Below are 17,807 nucleotides of genomic sequence, written 5' to 3'. Positions count from 1 at the left end.
TGATTTGTTTTTGTTGTGTGTCCGATCTGTATTGTCTGTACTATGTAGGTACACACACAAATCTCTCTAAATATAATAAAAAATAAGTTAATATTGTTAAAATTTGTTTTTTAAAATTTGTTATAATAAATAACCACAATGAAACAAGAATAAAAATGAATATTATTGACTCATTTGTTTGTTTTTTGTTTTTAAAAAATTTAAGAAAACACTTTGAATCTGTAGACTACTGCCTAATAGTCTTAATATTATAATGTGTATGACAATAGCTCATATACTGTCAGCCTAAAGAAGTATATTTATTATTTTCAAATAAAGGTTCAATGTCATTTCACAAGTTTCAAAAAAATATGTAAACCTCCTACCCTGGATGCAACAAACTTAGAGGACAACTTATTTATTAACACGAGAGAGAAAGTCTCCATATAGAGCGACGGCATACGGCGACGCTGACACGCGGGGGATGGGCAGCGGCGGTCAGGAGGAGGGGTGTGACACACACACACCGCGCCGGCCTGAAACGGCACGCGCTCAACCGTCCGCCGTGGAAAGTCTTGAGCCCTTTGTAAAATGAAATATTGATGAATTCAAACGGCCGTATCTGGATGTTCCTAAATTTCCCACAGGACAGCTAAAAAACTGGGAGGTTTTTTCTTCTTCTTTCTCGCAGGTGGCAAGTAGACTCTCCCCAACATCCGTAGTGCAGTGCATGTGGAGGAGGGAGAAACAGTGACGAAGAGGAGGAGGAGGAGGCGGTAACCGATACGGCGAGCTCTCATTACCACAGCGTTTCTTGTGGGATAACGGCCGCTCGACAACGATGCAAGAAGCTCAGCGTCCGGAAAAGAAGTTGGAGCCGAGCGCCGCTTCGTCGAGAAGCGCTGGAAAAGGAAAGACGGCTGCGTGGAACATGTTGACGTGACACTGAAGTCGTGAGCTCACCTGCTTACTCATTCACCTGACCCGTGTTGGAGAGGATCCCACGGGAACACGCCCCCGCGGGGTCTTGAAAAACCCGACACTGGATCTCTGGCGCACGCCCACCCCACACACACACTTACACACACACACTTGAGTGAGCAGCTGTTTGGAGGGGAGACCGGCGAGAGACTAATTAAAATGTCCATGCCCTCCGCGCTGCTGAAGCAGCACAGTCCCCCTGTGAAACACTACACACACACACACACACACATACCAAGGCAGTCACCACAGCCGTCCAGCACATTAACAGTTAACAAGATCCATGTTAAAGATATTACGGATATGAGAGAGAGAGAGAAACACAAAACCTGAGGGAGAAGTAGCACTCCAGATGAAACATGATGACCAAGTTTAACCAACTGACCAATTTGTGAAGCCGCTCTCTCTCTCAGGCGCTCACAACACAATTCCCCTCTTCTCCTTCAAAGTAGACAAATGGTGTTTTTGCAGCATTGAGTGGTTTAAAAAATATATATATACTGCCGAATAGTAATTTTAAAAAAATAGTAATATTATTTTCCCTTTTCCACCCTGCTGTGAGTTGCATGAGGAAGGATGCTAAACGCGACTTTAAAACACTTGCCAGAGGCGCTCTCTTGACCCCGTGGTGCCGTGTACATCAATGTGTTCCTTCAAGTGTTGAGGATGTGCACAATGAAGGCCGAGAGAGAGACAGAGAGAGAGACATAGAGAGAGACAGAAAGAGAGACAGAGCAAGAGACAGAGAGAGAGACAGACAGAGACAAAGAAAGACAGAGAGAGAGACACAAAGAAAGAGAGAGAGAGAGACAGAGAGGATGCATCGAAGGTGGGTGTGAAAAAAAATCTCTCGTCGTCTAGCCACCTCCCCAGAAGCTGATTACCTGCATAGTACCAGATGTACTCGCCTTCATCACTGTTCCGTGCGTGTGTGTGTGTGTGAGTGTGAGGGAACGAGTTCAAGTGGGTGCATTACATTTCCTCCTGCAACATTAACACAAATTGCGCGTGGAGCTTTTTCTACGTGTTTTTTTTGTTTTAATGCAACATAAACAGTCCAGTTGGGCCAAAGAAAGAAGAAACACACACAAGTCCTACTTTCCATTTGGGCCGGGCCCAGTCTGTCCTGGGCAAACAAAAGAGCCCACACATGCAAGGGCTGAATAATTCAGGGCAAAGTGTAACGCAACCCTCCTTCATCGCAGTGGATGTTTGTGGAGGAAATGACGACAAAATAACTGAAGTCCTGGTCCGGAGACGGAGCTCTGAACCCAGTGGACCGGCTCGGTACCGTTAGTCACACACGCTGCTGCCTCCATTAGCTTCGTATTAGCTTCATGAAACCAGTCTTAGTTAGGAATTGCCACCTGGTGAAAGGAGTTTACTCCACAATGCTGCAAGGGAACGTCACACACACGAGCATGCTTTAAAAAAAAGAGAAACCCAGCGGGTCAGACGATCAGAATCGTGACTGCCAGCTTTTAGAGAAAGCTAGCCAAATACAATTTAAAGGAAACATAACAGATAAAAAGGTGAAATATAAATAGGTCCACATTTGAGCACAACTTAAAAAAATAGCAATGTTTAACCTGCATGCAAGCACAAAGCAAGTTGACAGCTTAAAAAGAGAGAAGAAGCTATCGTTGCGTTCAGGGACCACTATATAGATATCACGGATTCAATGCTACCGGTGACGGCTTGTTTTAAGTGTTGAATCTGAGCCAGCAGTGTATGGCTCCGACTATTCTTCGACACAAATCAAAAGAACAATACACATGCTTACATAAACGCATTTGATGCGTACAAACGCGTGGGGCTCGAGCACGCTTTACACTCAGTAACTTTAATTCCCCCCCATTAGTCGTAATTGTTACCCCCTTTTTTAGTGTAACTGCCGTGCGCGTGCACACACTGATTGCAAAATGTGTTTATGTTTCAGTAAGTAGACCGGACCGTAACGTTTGGCTAGCAAGTGGCTACTACGAGCTAATCAGCAGCTAACGGCGGCTAACGTTAGTATCCCTTCACAGCTCACCTTCCACAGCCACGCAGACATCTTTGTCATCGTCCCATTTAGTTTCCCGGCGAGCGGCAGTTCGTGTCCGCCGGACACGTTTCCCGGGCGAACAAGTCTCAACTTTTTAGCTTCTCCATCAGTGGAACTACGCGTTAAATCCCAAAACAGGACCCGCCGCCGACAAAGTAATTCCTCCAGCACTTACAACAACAACCTCAACTGAAGAGTTGAGCCCGCCCCCCTCGAGGAAGATGCAGCCAATCAACGGGCAGTCGATTTCATTGACGTCGTTGAGAACCAATGGGAATCCACGGGCTCTTAGACTGATGTTCCCCCCCCAATAGGTGCACACCAAATGAGAAGGGCAGAGTGCAAAGCATTCGCTTGCCAATTGGTTGCGGAAAAAAATAAAAGGGCACGTTTTTTTGTGTCCAAGTAGCCTGTGTGCGGCACTCAGGGCCCAGAGTGACAGGTGCTTTGGAGTTGACAAAATAGCTGGGGCGGCACCGTCGCCTGGGTGAGGTCATCGAGGATGATGTCATGAGCAAGGCTAAATTAAAATTAAAAAAACACACACAAGTACCTTTTTTAAAAGTTTAATTTTATCTCAAGTATTATATAATAAAAAAACAAAAATGCACGTAAGATTGAGAAAACCGGAAACATATTTTTTTAGGGCAACCATAAACAAGTTGGTGTTGAAAACAAGTCACAGTTTCACTGACGGAGCTGATGGAGATCCTTCTGGTGCACTTTAAAGCAGCATAAGCAATTTACAATAAACTGAAAATGCTGCAGTCAGGACAATTGCTTGTCGTTCGTCATTTTTCCATATCCCGAAATTTTAGATTGCAAACATCTTTAAAAATATTTAACAAAAAAAATGTGTTTCTTGTGAGAAGACGAGAGGATTATAAACTGACAAAGTGACAGACACCCCACAAGCCAATGACAACGGCTGCACTCAACGCCGCCTCCTGTCCGGGCTTCTGCTGCGTCTCCGGCCGCCAGTTCTGTAAAAAATATATTTATAACCGTTCTGTTATTGAAAAATGATATCCAGTGGTGTGTTCTAATGAATACAAATATATAATTTAGATTACACATCACTTTATTTTGATTAAATGGCTACATTTTCAACTCTACAACTGCCACAAATTTATTGAAATAGCACCAACATTATTTTTTTAAAGTGCAACATGTAAAATAAAAATGCTCCTTTAAGAGTGAAGTTAGTTTCCGTAGCCAAACACACACACAAGCCTCACCTCCTCTTGTTCTTGGGGGCCCCTCTGACAAATCCCCAGTCAACACTGATAGGCTGACCCATCATGTCCTGAGCATTGAGCCCTTCCATGGCTACCTGGGCCTCTTTGTAGGTCTCGTACTCCACCAGTGCATATCCCTGGGAACAGACAGCAGGACAGCATGAGAGTAATAGGACATTCATGGCATCACTGCTCGGGGATTTGGAAGCATTTTACAATTCAAATGTACGACACAAAAGAGGGCCCACTCCGATAGTCTTCAGGCAGATTATCACGAGGGCCACTGGGGAAACATTTACAACTCTGCACTAAAGCCCAGCTAACACTCGACATGATATGTCTCTCAAGCATTTAAAAGATTATCTTCAAACAGCCAGTGATGGACAGTCTCAACACTTAACGTTTTGATTTTGTTCCGATTTCATATTTAAAACAATGCTGCCACCTTGTGGCTTGGAGAAAAGTTAAAAAGCACTGGGCATTGAATAGAAAAAACTAGGGCTGTCAATCGATTTTAAAAAACCTAATTAATCGCACATTTTGATATTCATTAATCGCAATTAAAAGTTTTTTTTTCTTCTTTTTAAAGACAAAACTTCACACAGAGCTGTGTTTTCAAAGAGGCTCCTACCTATAAAGTGCCAGCGAGGTATTTAATATTGTGGATGATAAATTGTTTCTTCAGTGAAACATCAGATTAGTAAAAAAAAAAGAAGTATATTGAGACCCCATTGGTCCTGTCATCTTTAACACTGAACAGCAGCAGAACCAGTGGCTGACTGACATTCACATATGTCACGTGCTAATGAGCCTCACCTGTGAGATGGGAGGTCCTTTGTGATTTACTGAGTGTTCATTGGTTGTTTTTTTCGCAAAATGCTGACAGACAAACGGATTGACAAATCACGGTGAAGGTTTCGTGTGTCGAGTTCTTTCCGCGCCGCGTCCCCCGACACGTCGCCCCTCCGTTCCTCTGTGTATCAGAGGGGGAGACGGGAGGAAGGAGGAGCAGGAGGAAACCCGACTGATTCATCCACGAGTTTAAACTGATTTATGCTCCTTATTTTCGCGGAGAAATAATTGTTTTAAAAACGGAAACAGCGTTAAACCGCACTGCTACGGTTTGACACTCAGAGGAGTGTAAAAACTTCAACGAACACTGGAAGTAAACAAAGTTGCGTTAATTGCGGTAAAATATTTTAGTGCGTTAACGCGGCCAAATTAATCGCATAGATTAACGCGTTAACGCTGACAGCCCTAGAAAGAACACATTGAGTAAATGTTTACTTGAGCAAACAGGGGAAAAAACTGATTCACTCTGACAAAAAACTGATAATTTCCATCTTTCTCGACATGTCAGTATCTTTCCCAGTTTGACTTTGTGCTCAAATGAGACGTTTAGTTAAAATACCACATGGCACGAAATGCAGTGAAAATGTTGTTTACTTGTAAAGATAAAGCATTTCGAAATACAATTATAAAGATCTGCTTTACAAAGGAGTCAGTTTTTTTTAATAGCCTCAGGTCAGGAAAAATGTAAGTGTAAATTCAATAATACTGTGTATGTAGACCTAAAATAGAGCATCAACCATGTATATAATATATTATGTCTTTATTTATACAAAACTATGAATAAGTATAAATTCACAAGAACATAAAAAGGTATAAGTATTATTGAAAAGGTTGCGAAACTGCAACGGTGTTTTTGGGAGCACTGAAGACCCATTTTGACCCAGGAAAAACCCTGATTATATAATAAATCGGTAACAGGTGTGCATCGACTCAATGTGTGAGAAATGAAGTGCCAAGGCAGCGTGGGTATCCGCCTCACCTTGAGGAAGCCTGTTCTGCGGTCAAGGTTGAGATGCAGGTTCTTGATTTCTCCAAACTCTGAAAACTTGTCATGGATGTCTTCCTCTGTGGCCTCTTCGTGGACACCCGTCACAAACAGGATCCAGCCCTCCACAGCTGCAACACGACAAAGACAAGGCGTCGGGGCCGAACGTAAATCAAGCAGCGCTTTTAATTAGGTCAACTAACGACAGGGTTTTTACACATGTTGACCAATGGATTTCCAGGACTTTAAATCAAATGTCCATGACCAAACTGAAATCTCGGTATAAACATGAACAATTTAGAAAATTGTGCGTATTGAGTGTACGCCGGCTTATATTTTGAGCGTCTTTCTTAAAAAATATATATATATTATTTCAAACTCGGCATAAATGAACATGTGATTATAACACATTACCATGACTTTTCCAAAACTTTTATGATTTAAGTTTTTTCCATGACTTTTCCAGGCCTGGAAATGACCATTTTAAAATTCCATGACTTTTCCATGACCGTACGAACCCTGTAATGACAAGTAGAGTCGTGATAACACAAACTCAAGAGCGATGCTGCACTTTATCACCAAAAATCTATGTATACTTATTCTAAACTGAATATAAAAATGGTCAAATTGACTGCGACGCTTACATCTCTGAGGGCCGGGCTCGTCCCCGTCCTGCTCCACGGTGTCATAGTCCTCTTTGATTCTGGACCTGGCTCCTTCCTCTGGAAACAGCAACACAGAAAAAAACCAGGGTTCGTACACATGTTGACCGATGGAATTCCAGGACGTTTCCAGGACTTTAAACCACATTTCCACGATCAAACTGAAATCTCGGTGTGTACATGAAAACTTTTTGAAAATGTAGTATTCAAACAATGAGAATTACAAAGCATACAATATACCTTAAATGAAACCAATGAATGAGACAAGTTTGATTAAAAGAATAAACATTACTATACATGTTTATTCTTAGAAACACTTATATAAATGTTTAATCTTTTAATCAAACTATTATCCTTCATGTGCAAATCTGTTTGGACTTGGCCTATGCCAACTTATAATTTGAGAGTCTTCCTTTCAAAAACATATGAATTATTTTAAACTCGACGTAAATGAACATGTGGTTATAACACATTTCCATGACTTTTCCAAAACTTGTGATTTAAGTTTTTTCCATGACTTTTCCAGGCCTGGAAATGACCATTTTTAAATCCCATGACTTTTCCAGGTTTTCCATGACCGTACGAACCCTGATTAAACACTGCTGACTCGCATAATTTACAACAACAACAAAGGCTGCAGGAACGTGACCCCAAACACAGTGACAACTCACCTGAACCAAAGCCTCGTCCTTTCCTCTTCTTCGCCTTCTCCTTCAACTTGTGGATGCTCTCTGGGGAGGAACAGGTACATCCATTTAAAATCGCTGCACACAACCGGTGTGAACGTTACAAGCACCAATCTCACGTTATTACTTGAGCTAAACTGAACTGTGGATGTGGTTTCTGTGGTCGACGCCTGGGTAACACTAAAGTAGTGTCATCTTAATCAGCGCATCTATTTTATTAGTGTATCTTAACGTTAGTTAGCCGTTAGCTGGAGCCTGAACTAGCGCGCTAACAACAACAACCTCCTTTATAGCCTCACATGCGTAAATAACGCCCTTAATAAATGGGAAATACATCAATCAACGTGTGTAGTTAAAAAAAACACGGCCTGCATATCTCATATAGCAGTTAAAGACGCGTTGAATGAACCGTGTTAGCTTAACGTTAGCTTGCTAGCATGCCTCAGGCCTGCTACCACGCACTCGGCGTTCGCGGTCCTTTTTTTACCGGAGACCGCGACGTTTAACCGTCATCTGAACGCCGCAGTGCTGGAGCATCTGCTGCCTGTCTCTTTATATAATACTATTACCATCACCATCCTCATCCATTGGGAAATCCTCTCCTCCCGCTTCGTGAAGATCCAACACGTCCGCCATGGTGCCTGTCGTGAGTCGTGTGTGAAAGCTGCTGGACGGAAAGCAGAAGAAAGAGCCGACGGATCCGCGGATGCTTCTTCTTCGTTGCGGTTTATTGGCGCGTGGCAATTTGCGCATTACCGCCACCAGCTGGTAGGGAGTGGTATGGGGCCTTGGATTAAATTTGTTTAATTTGGACATTAACTTACTTTAATTAATTTGTATTCACCATCTAATAAGACACACCTGTCTCACACACACACTAACACACACACACACACACACACACAAACACACAAAACTACATAGACTGCCTGCTTTACCATCATTTTAGTCATTTTAGTTGATTTTAGCGCTGAGCAAAATGGCTCGTATTACTTAATTACTTTTAATGGTTTTATTACTTCCTTTTAATAGTATGTATGACTTACTTTTAATGTGCTGTTTTCTTCTTACCACATATATACGGTTGTAGAGTGTCTTATCCTGTACAGTTTGTTATTGTTTTATTAGGTAAAGTGCATCATTCATTGAATGTATTTAAACTCTAAATCTGTCCTTCTGTACACATTACATCTGTTGCACCTGTCCATCCTGGAGAGGGATCCTCCTCTGTTGCTCTCCTGAAGGTTTCTTCCCTTTTTTTCCCCCTGAAGGGTTATTTGGGAGTTTTTCCTGGTCCGATTTGAGGTTTTGGGGCAGGGATGTCTATGTGTACAGATTGTAAAGCACTCCGAGACAACTTTGTAATTTGTGAAATTGGGCTATACAAATAAACTGAATTGAATCCAATGGTGAAATGTATATTTAAACTGTACATGGTCCCTTTTGAAAAAAGATAATAATAATAACACTATCTCACTCTCACACACACAAACTGCAGAGACTGCATGCTTTGCAATCATTTGAGTCGATTTTATGAGTCACATATTCAGCAGATTAATCCCTAATAAAAAGAATCCTTAGTTAATACAGTCCTATACAAAATTGTTCAATATTATAATTATTAATCGAATGCTAATGCTAATAATATATAATAGTGCATCTCAGTAAATGTGTCTGCATTGTGTATCTTCACTTTAAGATTGAGTAGTTTAAGTACATTCACACATACTGATAGGCCATAGCTTACTGACATACCATTACATATGTAAGATTTTATTTTCAACTATTACCTGTAACATCATATTTTTACAATGGTATTATAAGCTTATTTTATTTAAGTAAATTACCTGAATACTTCCTCCACCCTTGCCAAACCACAATATTCGCCTTAATTTGTCATTATTGGTTGATGGCCAGCAGAGGGCGCTCGTGCACCCACATAGACTGAGGCTGCACGTCGTGGACACTCAGGGTGAGAGAGCGCGTGTCATTTGATCCACATCTGTTGGTGAGTTGAATCAGTGGAGAGTAACACAAACAAATATATATTTTTAAATGGGGTGTGCTGGAAATGTGAAGTGAAAGATATGCACGTTGAAGTAAAAAAGACACTTCAGTATAGATTAAAATGATAAAGATTCCCCTTGAAATTCCGCATTAGGACTCCAAGACCGTAGAATAAAATGCCACTTCTTGACTATCAAGGACTTCTAACATTTTAAAATTCGTGCAAGACCTCCAGGCCCAGGTCAAGCTTCTGACCCATAACCTCGAGGCCCAGGTCAAGTTTCTGACCCATAGCTTCAAGGCCCAGGTCAAGCTTCTGACCCACAACCTCCAGGCCCAGGTTAAGCTTCTGACCGATAGCTTTCAGGCCCAGGTCAAGCTTCTGACCCAAAACCTCGAGGCCCAGGTCAAGTTTCTGACCCATAGCTTCCAGGCCCAGGTCAAGCTTCTGACCCATAACCTCGAGGCCCAGGTCAAGTTTCTGACCCATAGCTTCCAGGCCCAGGTCAAGCTTCTGACCCACAACCTCCAGGCCCAGGTCAAGCTACTGACCCATAATTTACAGGCCCAGGTCAAGCTACTGACCCACAACCTCCAGGCCCAGGTCAAGCTACTGACCCATAACTTACAGGCCCAGGTCAAGCTACTGACCCATAACCTCCAGGCCCAGGTCAAGCTTCTGACCCACAACCTCCAGGCCCAGGTCAAGCTTCTGACCCACAACCTCCAGGCCCAGGTCAAGCTACTGACCCATAACCTCCAGGCCCAGGTCAAGCTTCTGACCCATATCCACCAGGCCCAGGTCAAGCTACTGACCCATAACCTCCAGGCCCAGGTCAAGCTTCTGACTCAGAACTTCCAGGCCCAGGTCAAGCTTCTAACCCATAACTTCCAGGCCCAGGTCAAGCTACTGACCCATAACTTCCAGGCCCAGCAGATCTTCCAGGGGTACCAGACCAAGGCCCTGATGCCCCCCAGTAAAGCCACATTTCTTCTCTCTGTCTTTAAGCCATTTGACACGTGGTGCTTGAACGTTGGTTCCGAAGTCGTTATTTTGGGCTGACGTGTTCTTTATTTTGACGTATATGAGCGAATACATGATTTGCATTCCGAGTACAGAGATTAATTTCTGAAAAGCCAAAAGGCCAAGTACTCAAGATGAAGTGAAATGCGTTGAAGCAAAATCCGATGAGTTACTCATTGACGTGGATGTCGATATTAATTTGACCTCTGACCTTTGGTTCACCGGTGTTCTCCGTCAGCCACGGTTCAATATTCTGAAGTAGGCTGTCAAATACGCTGGAGTCCATCTTACAGCGAAGATAAGAGATCAAAGCACATTTATGGATGTATTAACTTTATACCAATAATTAATAAACAATCATGATAACCAGAAAAAAACATGGAAAAGTTTATTTTAATCTTTTTTGTCAAAAGAAACTTTAAACTTTGGTGAAAAATAAAAATATAAAGAAACAAATCACCTCCACAATTGAATAAGATTAACAACCGATGCCTTTGTAAAGTTAATGTACCGATTGGACCCGGCTGAAGCCGACTCCATCAATACCTCGGAAATACCTCAAATACCGTTTGATCAACTCACCTCGGCACGAGGCTTTCCTTTAATAATAATGAAAGTAAAGTCATATTTCTATTTGAAGCACACTTGTAACTGTCTTTAACAGTTCGATGATGTCATTTGTTTTGAGAAATGACCTCACACAAAAAATAAAAACACTCACCACAACCACTGTGAGACCATTTATTTGAAATGAAGTGATTCATTGGAGGAGGAAAAAGCCTCTTAAAGAAAACACAACATTAAAGATCTGCAACGGTTATGAATGAGACAATTCTTCATTATTCACATGCTATACGCAACGATGCATGTCCATCTGTCCTATCTGGGCCTTTTATTTTTTAGTGTGAAATACATTTGAGTTCATTAAATATACACGACCGGTCAAAAGTTTGGGGTCACCCAGACAATTTGGTGTTTTCCATGAAAAACATATTTATCAGATTAATTGCAAAATGAATATAAAATATATTCAAGACGTTGACAAGGTTATAAATGATGATTTTTATTGTAAATATTAATGTTGTTCTTCTTGTGGCTCAAAGGAAGGCCAGTTTTATAGCTTATCTCACCAGCATAACTGTTTTCAGCTGCGCTCACATAAAAAGGGTTTTCAAGGGTTTTCTACCCCTACGCTAGTCTTCTAAGGCAATAACACAATGTACCATCAGAACACTGGAGATGGGCCTCTACACACCTCTGTAGAGACTTCATTAAACACCAGAGAATAGTCATCTTCACATTAACTATGTAGAGAGTATTTATGATTCATTTAATGTTATCTTCATTGATAAAACAGCTTTACTTTGAAAAATAAGGACATTTTAAACGGTAGTGTACATTTAAAACATTGATGACGCTCGGTGATGAGTTGTAGCTCGTTGTCTCAAAACAGCGAGGGAGACGATGACTTGTTGTCGGTTTCACAACAAAACAACAAAATCACTAGTCTTCCATGCCGCCGTGGACTCCCTCGTCCACACACACACACACACACACACACACACAAACACACACACACACACACACAAACACACACACCGACGAGTTTCAGAAATCCTGTAAATTAAAAACGTGTAAAGCGTTATCATCTCAAGCCGATTCAACAAACGCCGGCGTTACTAAAACCTCCCGGTTCGGTTGCCTAGCTACGCGCCGTACTCAAGGTGGCCTCCTTGAGCTAAAGTAGGGGAGGGAGGCCTCGAGGAGCCGGAGATCACAAAAAAAATCTTCCGGCGCCGACTCTCCTTTCAAAGCCAAACGTTTTCCTCGGTGCCAGCAAACAGCTCTCGGGTGAAGGCCGGGGTCACGGAAGAACTGGCCGAGCCGAGCGACCTTCTCCTCGAGATCGGCGAGATTAAACCAACCGGTCGGCCGACCCCCGTCGAGGAACTGCAAAAACAAAAAGGGCTCAAGAAAAACACTCATTAAAGATGTGGTTCTGTTTCAATCACTGCACTCATCCACCTTTTATTACATTTGGAAAAACATGGATAAGACGGCGGCGGCGGCGGCGTCGGGCGTCTCGGATACTTCCTCTCTACCTTGGAGCAGGTGAACCCGCGGAGGGTCCGGTGTGTTCCGGAAGGAAGGCGGAGTCAGGGTCACCCGCCGGGCCCCGAGGCCGAAGCAGACATGAAACACCCGTCGCTGCTCAGTCTCTGCCTTTCGGTTTTTTTGTGCCGACGTCAGCGTTCATCAGTTCTCTGTCCCTCTGATTTTTATTTTGTGAAAGAGCTTCAGGGCTTCAGGGCTTCAGGGCTTCAGAGCTTGTTAATGCAGCTTCTTCTTAACATCTTTAATGCATCCGTCAGCCAGACGAGCGTTTGCGCCTCGATTAAAGATATTAAATTATACATCGGCCATAAGATATTAAATTATACATCGGCCATCAGGCCTGCAGCTCCAGGTAAAGACGGCGTGTTTGTCAATAGGGATGATTATTAATTTAACATTAATAAAAGCGTCTCGGAGCTCTGAGGTCAGCGCTAGAGGGAAGACACTCAACTTCCTCACGGGCACTTTGCCATGTTGGTAATGCTTCAGCTGGACGGACGATACAGAGAACAGTGATGGACACAGAGAACATATGAGTTATACAAACGTCTCATTTTTAGACATCTGAAGCACAGACATGTTGTCTTTCTGTCCGCCTGTCCTTTAAATGTCTTATTCGTTGGTTCTAATCAAATAAAAACTGTTCTATTTCACATTAAAATAGATCTATCATTAATCTTCTGCGTCGTACCTCTGTGTTCACAGCTCTCTGCAGCCACGTGTTTCACTGGGATTTAATTGTGTGAAACTGACCCGGCTGAACGTAAACCAGAACCATGGCTGCAGAAGGTGAGGCGAGTATTTACTGAAACTTGAGAGGCTGTCGGCCAACAGTGCTGCCATCTCGCCAGACAGCCCTCTGTGTGTGTGTGTGTGTGCCGCACAGACACAATGGAACCTGATCTGCAAGTGTGTGTGTGTCTATTTGTGTGTGCACACATTGCTACAGTACAGTCAATGTGTGTGTGTGTGTGTGTGTGTGTGTGTGTGTGTGTGTGTGTGTGTGTGTGTGTGTGTGTCCAAGCTGGTGTGCATTCTTCTAGATATCTGCCGGTCTGTCTAAATCAAAATGTGTGGATTGTAAATGCTTTTTTTCCATGAGGATGATTACCAAGAACCAGATTTCTCAAGATCTCGTGTGCAGTTTGATGTTAAAGTGCAGCGGAGCGGAGACGGAGTGGACCAGGTGCACAACTGGAAATCAATAAGAGAAAAGCGAGTGACACTGACAGACAATAATTATTATACGAGTCATGAATTATTGGAGGAATAAGTCTGAGCAAAATCTTTGTGAAAAGGCTCAGGACACAATAAAAGATATATATTATAATAATGATTATATAATATAATAAACAATATTATTATAATATTATTATTATAAATATTATTATTATTAATATATATTATTATTATTAATATGATATATTATTATTATATTATACATAATATAATGCAGGATTAATCCGTGGAGGTAAAATTGTTGGTACTTACCATTTCTGAATTAGGCACCTGGGGTCATCCACGGGGGTGTCGGTTGCAGACGCATACAAATAAAAAAATTAAAAACTGCACAAAAATAAATCAGATTCTTTATAATAATAAAAAAATACAGTAAAGTATCTGATCTAAATTCACAAAAAGGGTGTTTAAAAAAATAAAAGAATATGAGCTCAAGGAAAAGATGCTAAAAATGCTCTGTGGGTTAAGATGAGAGGTTCAGGGGGCCGAGCAGGTGGAGGACTGAGTCGACGGCGGCCTCTAAAAGGGAGGAGAAGAAAAAATGACAGAAAAGGACAGTCTGTCTCCGATGGCGGGTGGAGAACACTGATAGATATGTTTTTGCTGGCACGGGTTATGTTTTTACTCAGAACTGACGGACAGACAGCCCCCATGCACACAGGTGCTATTCAAGGAAACTGTGTAAAAAGTGACGTCACGGAGAAAATCGAGCCCACAAACCTTCTTTTTTCTCCAGCTCTCAGGTCCCGCCCACTACATGTTGCTCTGGAAAAAAAAAATTCCTCCCCATTTTCTCCTTTTCTCTCTCTCGTCACTCTTTGTCCGCCTGTCTTCGTGGCTCTTTATCTACATCAGTTTCTCCCATAAAGTGCATTTCATCAAACTATAAAGCCATAAACACACATTACTCACTCAAAGCCTGCCGGGTGCATCGCTTTATCTCCCATTTCCACTTCCTGTCACCGTCCCGCACGATGTTGGGGTTGGAGACGCGACGCCGTTTGAGTCGCTCGGTGCTTGTTTGTTTTCATTTTCTGCTGAATGCACAATATTCTCCCTGAATGCCTCTCCGCTGCTTTGTGGCTCCTGATGAGAAGCCACCAAATGAAGCTTCCCTCCAATTTTCATAGCCCTCCAATTTGGAGCATGACCATCTCTCTCTCTCTCTCTTTCTCTCCCTCTCTCTCTAATGCTGAAACACCACTTTGTAAAATTACAGTACAATTTTGAAAAGTAGAAACAGGCAGCAGGCAATTCAGGTGCTCAGCCTCCGCAACGATGGAGTGCCGGCCTTGGTGATGGTTGCTAGGCGATGGAGGAAATACAATGGCCTTCTCTGAAACCAAAGGCCCTTAAGTGGACTGACAGGAGCGAACACACACACACACACACACACACACACACAAAATGGAGCGATGCAGGGAAGAGGAGAGTGCAAGTGAAGCTGTGCACCTCCGTGTGGAGACGCTCGACCGAAATATTGCAGTTGCCGTTTGGAACATATAAGGAGGGGATTGGACTGAATCCATTTTTTTTAAGGAAGAAACTAGCAAAGAAAACCCCCAAAAATATCCAGGTCCCGATCTATGTGCACGTATGTAGCATGTAAGCTGTCGCTTCCTGCGTGTGATGATACATACGATGCGGAGGCCTTTTTTTGGTTGTTTTCTTGCAGACGGCTCGGGGGACAACCTGATAGCGGGAGATGAGGTTTCAGACGGAGCAATGCATTGACCGATCACGTGGTCAATAGAACCGACAAATCGCTACTCAACGTCTCGCATGCCAGTCTGCAACTCCATCCGTCACCTTAAAACCTTCGTCCATCAATCTGTCGAGTCCCCGAACGTCCAACTTTGTCAACGGTGTCACCGCTAACGTTCATTTTTACTGCATGGCGTCCCTTTTCCCATCACCCTAATTATTACCCTCAAATTATGAAGTTAAATTATGATAAAAAAACATTTAGACATACCCCCCTTTTTATATTTTTATTTTATTTTATTAAAGAAGAAAATAAAAACTTTTTTGCGAAATAATGGAAAAAAAATGTGTGCGGGGCATGAGGACATGCATGCTTTTATTTTGAACTTGTTTCTGAAAAACGAACAAAATCAACAAAAAAACATCTGCCGTGCAGTTTAAACTGAATACAAATAATGTAACATGTAAAAAACAAAGAAAACATCCAACTTTGTAAACAGTGTCACCGCTAACGTTCATTTTTACTGCCCGTCGTCCCTTTCCCCATCACCCTACATCATTTGAGGAGAATTGACAGCTTTTTTTGACTCAATCACTCAAATTATGAAGTAGAAAAAAAAACTTTAGACAAACAACCCTTTTTGAAATTGTTATTTCATGGGAAAAAAGCCCCAAAAAAGCATTTTGGCAAAAAAATAGACACGTGCTCTGATTAATGCAGGGCATCAGGTCATGTATGCTTTTATTTTGAAACACGTTTCTGAGAGACAATCAAAAACTATAAGAAAAACAACAACAACAACACATCCTCCACTGTACTTGTGTAGCAGCCCAATCAGACAAGTGCACTTTAGACTGAATGAAAATAATGTAGCATGTAAAAAAACAAAAAAAACATCCAACTTTGTAAACAGTGTCACCGCTAATATACATTTTTACTGCCCGTCGTGATTGTCGTCCCTTTTCCCATCACCCTGAATCATTTGAGGAGGATTAACGGCGTTTTTTAAACTCTATAATCACTCAAATTCTGAAGTAGAATTATATATTTTTTTTACATAACTCTCTTTTTAAATTGTTATTTCATGGAAAAAAATGCACAAAAAAGTGCTTTTATTTTGAAACACGTTTGTAAAAAACAGTCAAAAACTATAAGAAAAACAACAACACATCCTCCACTGTACTTGTGTAGCAGCCCAATCAGACAAGTGCACTTTAGACTGAATTAAAATAATGTAGCATGTAAAAAAACTAAAAAAACATCCAACTTTGTAAACAGTGTCACCGCTAATGTACATTTTTCCTGCCCGTCGTCCCTCTTCCCATCACCCTACATCATTTGAGGAGGATTAACGGCGTTTTTTAAACTCTATAATTACTCAAATTATGAAGTAGATTTTTTGACATAACTCCCTTTTGAAATTTGTTATTCAATATTAAGCGTCCTTGTGTCCAAGAAAAGCGCTATAGAAGTCTAAATTATTATTATTATTATTATTTGATGGGAAAAAAGCCAAACAAAAGCATTTTGGCAAAATATAAATAGATAAGTGCTCTGATTAATGCAGGGCATCAGGTCATGTATGCTTTTATTTTATAACATGTTTCTAAAAAACAATCAAAAACTATAATAAAAACAACAACAACAACACACCCTCCACTGTACTTCTGGAGCAGCCAATCAGACTTCAGAACTTCGAGGGCGTTTGACTGAAAGGAAATAATGCAACAACTCACACGTTCAATGTTTAGCTGTCCTCCTCATTCAGTGACGCCCCGCAGCTTCACCATGGAGGCTAAACTTAAGGCCACCGGGGGGACAACCTCATTAAGTGTCTATTGTTAGGGGGGGGGGGGGCAACAGTAAAGGCAACAAAAGGGGGCGTGGCCGAGGGCCAGATATTTATTTCTCGACAGCAATACAACAAACACAATTCAGGAGGTGCAGCTTTTTTATAATTACAGCCTGGATGTTGTTGTTTTGTTGTTTTTGTGTGTGTGTGTGGGGGGGGGGGGGCTCACAATAGCAACAAAATGTGTCGCCGGTCACACGCTGACCTTTTGAGATGTTTTTTTCTTCTTCTAACAACCCTGAACATACTATATGGAAGAAGGCCAGTATCTCTCTGAAGTACTCCCCTTCCCCTTTCCATCCCCCCTACCTCCCCCCCTCCCCCCCTACACATCTCCCTCATCTGCTGGAGAGAAGCTGAAGCACCACTTCAAGCCACTGCTATTATTTGCTCCTTTCGGGGGGCCCGGCCCCTGAAGTACTGCACTCAGTTAGG

At 42.1% G+C, this 17,807-nt stretch overlaps 2 protein-coding genes across 4 annotated transcripts in view; both read right to left on the bottom strand.

Annotated features, from left to right (window-relative positions):
* Nucleotides 1-3,147, bottom strand: part of otud7b (OTU deubiquitinase 7B) — a 36,401-nt gene extending 33,254 nt beyond the window's left edge. For both annotated transcript variants that reach the window (XM_056444288.1, XM_056444289.1), the window contains exon 1: nt 2,996-3,147. The gene's annotated coding sequence lies outside the window, so the exon portion shown is untranslated. The remainder of the gene's footprint in view (nt 1-2,995) is intronic.
* A 410-nt stretch (nt 3,148-3,557) lies between these two features.
* Nucleotides 3,558-8,111, bottom strand: rbm8a (RNA binding motif protein 8A). Of its 2 annotated transcripts, none has more exons than XM_056443966.1 (6): nt 8,006-8,111; nt 7,416-7,475; nt 6,727-6,804; nt 6,077-6,213; nt 4,246-4,382; nt 3,558-3,990 (listed from the first exon to the last, which is right to left on the bottom strand). In XM_056443966.1, the coding sequence occupies exons 1-6, from the start codon at nt 8,064-8,066 to the stop codon at nt 3,942-3,944; spliced, it is 522 nt and encodes a 173-aa protein (XP_056299941.1). In that variant the 5' UTR covers nt 8,067-8,111; the 3' UTR covers nt 3,558-3,941. The 2 variants fall into 2 exon arrangements, with proteins under 2 accessions (XP_056299941.1, XP_056299940.1); XM_056443965.1 differs by having other exon boundaries at nt 8,000-8,109.
* Nucleotides 8,112-17,807: the final 9,696 nt, after the last annotated feature.

The sequence above is a fragment of the Pseudoliparis swirei genome, chromosome 22 (genome assembly GCF_029220125.1).
Source record: "Pseudoliparis swirei isolate HS2019 ecotype Mariana Trench chromosome 22, NWPU_hadal_v1, whole genome shotgun sequence".
NCBI classification, from domain to species: Eukaryota; Metazoa; Chordata; class Actinopteri; order Perciformes; family Liparidae; genus Pseudoliparis; species Pseudoliparis swirei.
Note: the sequence above shows the minus strand (reverse complement) of the source record. Positions and strands in the feature narration are given on the sequence as shown.

Excerpts from the sequence above, each read along its gene's own strand:
- rbm8a (XM_056443965.1), bottom strand. The coding sequence starts at position 8,066 with ATGGCGGACGTGTTGGATCTTCACGAAGCGGGAGGAGAGGATTTCCCA. Across the intron at positions 6,805-7,415 it reads AGGACGAGGCTTTGGTTCAG|AGGAAGGAGCCAGGTCCAGA; the intron begins GTGAGTTGTCAC and ends TGCTGTTTCCAG. Across the intron at positions 4,383-6,076 it reads GCAGAACAGGCTTCCTCAAG|GGATATGCACTGGTGGAGTA; the intron begins GTGAGGCGGATA and ends GTCTGTTCCCAG.